This window comes from Rhagoletis pomonella, unplaced genomic scaffold, assembly GCF_013731165.1.
Source record: "Rhagoletis pomonella isolate Grant_MI unplaced genomic scaffold, Rhpom_1.0 Rhpom_scaffold_00001, whole genome shotgun sequence".
In the NCBI taxonomy this organism is placed as follows: Eukaryota; Metazoa; Arthropoda; class Insecta; order Diptera; family Tephritidae; genus Rhagoletis; species Rhagoletis pomonella.
The window spans coordinates 3,151,572-3,160,131 of NW_023458555.1; the positions used below are offsets into that span (position 1 = coordinate 3,151,572).

The following is an 8,560-nucleotide window of genomic DNA, read 5'->3' on the forward strand; positions in this document are numbered from 1 at the left end:
TGGAAAAGTTATAAACGAATTAAAGAATAAAATACTTTTTGAATTGCAAAAAATTGTCGACCTTTTTTAACAGTATCCTTATTCTAATTTTGCTGGCAGCAATTACATCCGCTTTTGTTGCATTAACATACATTGCAAAGTTTAGAGCAAATTTACGTATGTAGATTGAATTAAATATAAATTAAACGAAAATAAGCTGTAAGTAAACTATGTATGTATGTACATACATGTGTGTGGTGTATATACAGTACCGGTCATATCTATAGCACGCCATTTCCAAGTGATATTGTGTGCCCCTTATGTTTATTTATTTATTTTTAAGAATTTTCAATTAAACTTTAGTTCATTCTCAGACAAACCCCATATATACCCAAGTTCAACAATTTGTCGAAAACTACAAAAAAGTGTAACAAACTTGCACCTAAATTTCAAACTTTTTTCTCGGAAGTGATAGAATTTTTTTGAGTACACAGTTTTTTAGCCCCTGCAATTTTAGTCTGATAATGTGCAAATTTCAAGTGGCTACGAATTACCGTTAATTTTTTTAGAATTTTTTTGTCGCATTGGCTTCTATATCTACTATATATTTTTGGAAGTATGTATGTATGTATGTATGTATACATCGTTATCGATTTCATGCATATACTCGTAACATGTGAAAGATAAAGCAGTCGATGTGCCTAACTGGAGTTTTTGCCTCTAGTTAGTGTAAGTTGGACATAGTGCAAACGACCCTTAAGGCCGGTTGTTCAATGTCTGGTTATGACCACCACTACACTATCGACGATTTCTACCTCCGATTTGGGTCAATCAGACATTGAACAACCGGCCCTTAGTCTCTATCAAGGAATAGCACTACAATCGTTGACAGCCAAAAGGCTTTGAAATGCATACGGCGAGGTGGATAACTCCGTACCGATTTGTTAGAGAAAAAAAGGAAAGAGCTTTACCGAACCTGAGACTATCTATTCTTGACCATTCAGTATTTTTGACCTTCATATGGCTGAGTTTAGTACGAAAGCTCTGAAAGACTTGTTCGTGAAGTTTTCTCTAAATATAATAGATCAGCCTCAAAGATGGGGTACATCAAAGGAGCGCCAATGGAAAAAATTGCGCACAAAAAAAATTTACTCAGCTTTCCTTTGAATCAGTTTTGTTTGGCAATATTAAAAATCTCATCACAGAATCTGTTAGAAAAATATCTAGCGATCGCTCCCTTTCAGAATTTTTACTAGAACACAAGAGACATTGCGGCAAGCACTGCACTGCGGCAATAGAAACTACAGCAATAAATATTATCGCATCCCCATTATCACATTTAAAATAAGCTCACTTTTTTCGTGTATCATCAATCCAGACTACACGCATACCTAAATCCGAGTTGTGGCCGGAAATATAAATTTTAATTTTTTTCATTTTTTCATTTTTTTTTGTTGTTGCTCCCTGTTCGGTGGCACACTAAACCGCACCGAATTTTTTAAGTGTTGCGGCATGTTTATATTTTGTTTCTGCAACATTTGGATGCTGTGGTTCACAAAACTTTCACATTTCTGATTTTCTGTTTAGGGCGCTTTTGCCAAACGCCATGGTAAGCGGCACCAACAGTGTGGCACTAGCATGTCAAACCTCACTCGCGCGCCCATTCGTTATTTTTATTTTTATACTCCATACAAAGCTGCGGTGTCGATGAATTTTTTTAAAGTTTTAAAAAATTTCGAAAACATATTCTAACTAAAGATTTACATGTGTTTCATGTGCCCTAAGCCTTTCGTGTTTTCTGGTAAAAAGTTATTTGCATTTGCCGAGAACTTTTTAACTCGCCGAAGGGTACTCGTAGCTATGGGTACTAAAACTACTTGCATGTAAATAAATGCATATGAATTAATTTTTACCTTTTAGGCATTGAAATGTGTAGAGCGAACCAAAAGCTGCATTTTAGTGGTTTTATATTAAGTTCTGAAAATAATTTTATCTGCATACAAGCATATTAGGGTGCCCATCAAAAAAAAATTTTTTTGGAAATTTCAAGAAATATGATTGCCTATTTTTATAGATTTTTTAGAAATCATTTAGGTCTCGCGACTTGTCATTTATAGACATTTAAAATAATGTATAATAATCTATTGTCAGACTTTAATTGTTGGAATTTTTCATCGGGATAATAAAAGAAAAAACATTTTTTCTTAATTTTTTTTAAATTTCTACAATTTAAAAATATGTAGTACTACCTTAAATTAAATCTACTTTCAAATAAATTGATACCTCATTTATTGCAATCACACAAAAATTGTCGAAGTTAGGTATTTGTATTTGTGTATTGGCTAAGGAATTCATCAATATTTATTCAAAACTGATACAAAAAGGAAGGAAATTAGGGGGTAGGGTCTCGAAATTAAAAAATTATATATATTTTCGATGGGCACCCTAGTGCATATGTATGGAGTATATGTACTCGATACTATATAGTAGTTGCATACGTATTTTGTGTGGCGCGAAAGCGAGAGTCATGGCACATGAGTGGAACATAAAGCCACATTTTTCGTGATATACAGTGACTCAAACAAATGACCACGTGTTGTTTTTTTTTAATTTTGGTAATATTTTTCCAGCTACATTCTTTTTTTTGTTATGGTTTTTTTAAACTATCGTCTAAGCTTTAACCAAAACCGTGTAAATCACAGTTGCACACTTAAGACAAAATTTAGGAAAATTCAACAAATTTTCACAAAATGTCAACTTTTTATTCTGAACTTTTAGAAAATTTTTGGATTTGCAGTTGTATAGCCCATACAATTTTAGTCTAAGGAAGTGCAAGTTTCAAACGGTTAAAAAGCGCGTTTATTTTTAAGAATTTTTTTTTTTAGGCAATTTTTTCGGGCTTTTTTTTAATACAACAAAGGCAACTTACAAAAACTCCCGTTGATATTTTGAAATTTTGATGCTGACGGTCTCCTGCGTTTATTTCGTAAGAAATTCACACTCTTGTGTATATGAAAAAGTGCAAAAATCCTTTTTTTTTTAAAGAATTATAGAAATCGGTTAACGTGTTCCTAAGTTATGCGGTATCATACATATAAAAAAAGAAAAAAACCGACGAATTGATAACCTTCCTCCCTTTTGTGAAGTCGGTTAAAAAAAGTATTTCTGATCACAACTGAGTAACCACAAAAGAAAGAGGTCGTCTATTGAAAAAATTTTCTAAAGAACGTTTGGTGCAGGACGTTAAGATATCTTTGCACTGCTAGAGCTCTGGGCCTAGAGAGCTTCGATAGGAAAGATTGTTTCCAATAAAAAGTTTAACACTTTTGAAAAGGACTTCGACCTACTCGGTATTTCTTCTTCCTTTGTATTGATCTCAAAGAGTAAAGAAAAAATAACTTTTTTTAAAACATTGAATTGTTATCATGAAAAGACAAAGAACCAAGGAGTGAACTAAAATGCTAAGTCTTGCTCTGAGTTGGACTTATACAATTGGAACGCTCCCAAGTGCGACTGGTTATGCTGGTCATTACGGGTCCTTCGGCTTATATAAAAGCAAGCCAGTAGAATGGACTTTCCGGCAATGATAACTGTCGTATCCTTCGTGGGGTTGAATGAATCGAGTTTGTTGAAGACTTGTTTGCCACTCCAGAGGGCTCTTTTAGTCGGCAGTATCTTCATTCGTATTTTTTTCGACTGTCTGCCAAACATTTGTTCGACGAAAATTTGCGAAGTACAATGCTCTTATGGACAATGTTATTGCTTTTGTTTCCAGGTAGATGGTCGAAGTCAATCAGCGCACAGCCACAGCATGCTGCAGCAGCTTAATCCAACTTAATCAAGGCGTGATGAAGCACTCTATCAAATTCACCTTAATAAATACATCTAAATAAAACTACCGTTTTGGATTCTTTCAGAATACTCCTCCACTACAAACAACAAACACACTTAAGCAACAACAAAAGGCCCTCTCGAACAAAATCACACCCCTTTGAATGAAAAATTTAAACTTTGCAATCGAACAGTTAATAAAGCACCAAAGTCACACAACAACAATGCCAAATTGAACGCTAGCCAGCAAGAGGCGAGAACCTCAAATATTGCAGGGGACTCGTTCATACATTTTCGCAAGCGGAAAGGGCAATTGAAACCACTTGCGCATTTTGCCGCTAAATTTTTTTCAATAGCCCTTATATATAAATATGATTAGTTTTCGTTTTGTTAGGTTCGGTTGTTGTTGTTGTTGTTGTTGTTATAGCAATAAAGGGCGCCACTATGTAAACCGGAAAACAGCAATTAATTGTTGCAATGGCGCACAACAACGGCAACAAAGGGCCCAATGTCAATTGAAAAGACAAACGAGCAGAAAAGTAGAAATTGTTGCAAGCAACATAAAGCATGGCTACCAAAGCAATAATAATAACAAACAAAATCGGCGCTCATAAATATAAATATATTATATACATATGTATGTATTTATGTATAAATATATACGTATATGTGTGTGTGTATTACATATATGTATGCAGTGTTGCCAACTTTTGAGTTTCAAAAAGCACCAAACCTTGAAAAAAAGAGCGTTTTACCGCACTAAAACCACTAAATCTTTTTTTTTATCAAAGGATACTCTTTTTTCATAACAGTTTGTGGTAAACAAAAGTAAAAAAATAAACACTATTACATGTATAAATAAATACACATTCATGCTTACGAAGTAATACCGAAGTAATACCGAAGTACTGCACATTAAAACTGGTACATCTGGAGAAAAAACAATCGAATCGCAACAAACGAAATTGAATTTGAAAGGGGAAGAGTAATACTTAATGATACCCTAAGTAGAAATGAGCGAAAAAAAATTGTTGTTTTATAATATAACCTCAAATATTGCGAAAAACCGTGTTTTACGCTTAGAGGTTAGGATATCTCAAAATTCGGACGTGGTAGAAAAATTCTGAAGCCAGATTTGGATTCAGCACCGAAAAATCTACAAAAAACCGATGCACTAAGGTGGGAAAAAAAGATAAAATTTTTCGAACTGTGTAATCAATCAATAATCAAGAAAATAAAAAAATAAAACCTTAACTTATCTGCGTGCTAGCATTTTCAATGCGAATACAATTTAACAAGAACGCAAGAACGTGGATTTGCAACTTCATTTTTTCATCAATCATGGCTTGCATTTTAGTGCATTTAAATTTGTAGATTCTTGTAAATTCAGAAATTTTAGTTCATAAAAAAGCACTAAAAAGGGCACTAGGCACTAAAACATTTTTTTTGGCGTTTTAATTTTCAAAAAGCACTAAATCTAGTGCTTAAAGCACCAAGTTGGCAACTATGTATGTATGGTCTGCTAGTGTGAATGTGCGTTAATCGAGTGAAGCCCAATGAAAGCACACCGCGCGGAAAAAATGCCATTTTATTGCGCTTTTCTGTGTGTTTGAAGCTGTTCTTGTCGCAGTCAATTTTATCGTCCTATTCTCGCCTTTGCCTTTTACACATTTTGCTCGATGGAAAAAGTGCAGCAGCGCGTGGAAAAACAGCGCTGCTATACGCTGCCTCATTGTGTTTGTGTTGTTGCTATTTTTCCGCTGTGATTTTCAATTGAGCTGTAAAATGCAGTTTGCGGCTATTGTTGTTGCTTTTGCTTTTACTTTTACTTTTGTTATTAGCTGCCACCGTTGCTGCGACAGTTGGCTTGCCATGGCTCGATGGTCGTCAATGTTTATTGCTGTTAACGCGCGAGCAACAGCAGCAGCCGCAGCAGCAGCAGCAGCAATTGCTGTACATACATATGTATGTATGTATGTATCTACTATGTATGCTTTTGTCATTGGTATTTATTTTTATTTTCACATTTATTTTTTTTTTTTTGCTACTGTCGTTGTTATTTTTGTAGTGACTGCTATTGTGACGAAAACGAAATTGCCAACAGTTTTTCCGAAACACTGGCGATTTTATTGCTGCAACCAATTCTACTGCTGATGCCGCTGCTTTATTGTTTTGTTTACCATTAGCAAACAAATAACAATTTTCAGTTTGCCTTCGGTCAATTTTTATAAACTCACTCGTGAAAAGTCTGCGCTTTAAGGGTGCATGTTTGTTGTTGGGTTTCTACGCTTCAACAACAAAAGCAGCAACTATCGATATTTGGCCATTGTCAGTAGTACTGATGTGCAAGTATTTGTTGCAGTTGCTCCTTTTGTGGCTCTTTAAATAAAGTGCTTTAGCAAACAAGAAATCAACCCGTTAACAACATTTTTTTGAAAGCTGAAATGCTGAAAATAAATTAAAAATTCCTTTTTTTTGTGTTTTCTTTTCTTTTTTTTGTGATAGCATCTCCCTGTCACCAAAGCTTTAATAGAAATGATGATTTGTAGAAAAATGTAGAACTTATCAAATGTACAGCAAATATTCAAGCGATTGATTTCCACAGGCTATTTTAAACGGACTTTTCATCTCTTAGTTTTTATAAGAACTTTTGGTCACATAGTTTCGTAAAAAAAATTATGTCATGTCTCCGACTCGCTTACAATTTTCATGTTCTTCTTCAAATCGTTATAGCTCGGGTTTTTTATCTGAACGTCGTTTTAAAGCTAGAGAAAGGGGCTTAATATTTCTAAATATAAGATGCTCATAATTGTCCTAAGGCTATCTTAGCTATTAAAGTTGAACTTTTTGAAGTAGATTTACGTAGTGAACACCAGTAAATTGCGGATTTAAAATCAAACCATCGTAATCACTCGCTGTTTAATTTGCTACTAAAAATGTGGTTCAAAAAAATGGACTTTTTCAAGAATTATTTTTCAAATATGTTTTTTTTTATGACGAGATGTTTTATTTTGTAAGAGTCAACAATTTTTTGTAGCTTATTTTCGAAAACTTAGGTGTCAAAAATCATTTTTATACAAAAAAAAAATAATTTTATTGCGAAATCCGATAGAATATTAAAAACATTTGTTATTCACACTCAATGGGATTCACCAATATTTACAAGATTTGTTCGTTAATAAACCAGAACGGCCATACAAATATGATTTTTTTTATAGACAGGCCATTCATCGAGAATCAATCAACAACTTCGGCAACTCCCATTGAATTCCATAATCTCATTGAATTCCATAATCATATAACATCCCACTCCCTACGGCCTGCCGTTAGAAGGGAACGAAAGCAACATGCAGTCGATTGTCGAGAGTTTAGTAAGTTGCTACAACAAAAACAGCAGTGAACGATTTTTGTTCGGGTTGACTTTTATTTTTTTTTTAGTAATTTTCTGCAGTGGCAAAAGAGTTGCTGGGATACAGGTAGGGTTGCCAGATTTTTTTATGCGCAAAATCAGTACGTTAGACTATTTCATGCCAAAAAAATCAGTACTTTTCAGTACATTTTTGTTCAAAGCAAAATTATGAATGTAAGTAACAGATAATACTTTAAAACACCAGAGCACTTGTTTTCAACAATATTTTGGTATATAAATAAAATATAGTTCATAAAAAAAAAATAAGTGTTATTCATTTTAACATGAATGTACACATCATTGTACACAGAAGCCAATCAATTATTTCATATTTATGACATTTTTGAATAGCAATACTCAGTTCATTTCCATCTTCAGTGTAGTCAAAGAATTCTATACATTTTTCCTTTTAAAATTACTTTAATATGAAGTTAACTTTAAATAATTTTAATTAGAAGTATATGCGCCAGCAAGCAAACTTTTTACTTAAGATCCTCTCAGTTGCTTCGTTTGAGTGTAGTATTGAAAAAAAAAAACTGTGGAAAAGTGCCACTATTTAAGGACTTCATATATAATTCCTGATGGCTTAAACTAATTTTTTCAACTACGCAAAAACTTTGAAAAACGTATGTCTTTTATGCAATACTCTTTTACAGTGTCAGTAAATTGTGAAAAAAGAGTTGTAAGTTATAGGCAAAAGCCATTCGAATATTTAAATTTGTTGTTATTAAACAGAAACTTATTTTCGAGAAAACTGTCAACACTAGACAAAAAAACGGCAGCCGTCTTTTTAAATAAATTGAGCTCCATCATATTATCGCAACTGGTACGTAACGACCCGGCGTATCGATATTGGGCATATCAAACATTATCTAAAACATGTCAACTATAATTGAATTTTTTTCTTATTATTTTTTACAGTACAGTTTAAGGAAGTTCCAACGTTATGTAAACACTTTAGAAAAATACTAAAGTATTTTGTTTGAATAGAAAATTCAGTACAAATCAGTACAAATTTTGAAAAATCAAGACATTAGCGTACTGATTGAAGAAATGAATAAAATCGGTACAAGAGTTGAAAAATCAGTACTGTACTGATAAAATCAGTACGTCTGGCAACCGAAGATACAGGTGTCATGGTCCTCACCGTTTGCCTTGAAAAATAATTATCATACCAACTCATTGAACTGATTAAGAACGATTTGAAGAAAAAGGGAAGTGCTCTTCCCACAATAAAACTTCACAATTGCTCCCTAGATATTTAGGTGTAGAAAAAATTATAATTTTTAAATGAAAAGTAAAATAAAAAACTCATTCGTTCGATTTAGACTATTTTTTTTT

At 33.3% G+C, this 8,560-nt stretch overlaps 2 protein-coding genes across 3 annotated transcripts in view; one reads left to right on the forward strand and one right to left on the reverse strand.

Moving 5' to 3' along the window:
* Positions 1-8,560, forward strand: part of LOC118736502 (trichoplein keratin filament-binding protein) — a 170,713-nt gene that overhangs the window by 114,358 nt on the left and 47,795 nt on the right. The gene's annotated exons all lie outside the window — the stretch shown is intronic.
* LOC118750274 (peptidoglycan-recognition protein LB-like) overlaps positions 1-8,560 on the reverse strand; it is a 32,416-nt gene that overhangs the window by 12,286 nt on the left and 11,570 nt on the right. Inside the window, exons 4-6 of the mRNA XM_036485000.1 lie at positions 8,315-8,331; positions 4,978-4,984; positions 980-1,003 (exon numbers count right to left, since the gene is read on the reverse strand). Of these exons, the coding sequence (XP_036340893.1) occupies positions 980-1,003; positions 4,978-4,984; positions 8,315-8,331 (48 nt within the window). The remainder of the gene's footprint in view (positions 1-979; positions 1,004-4,977; positions 4,985-8,314; positions 8,332-8,560) is intronic.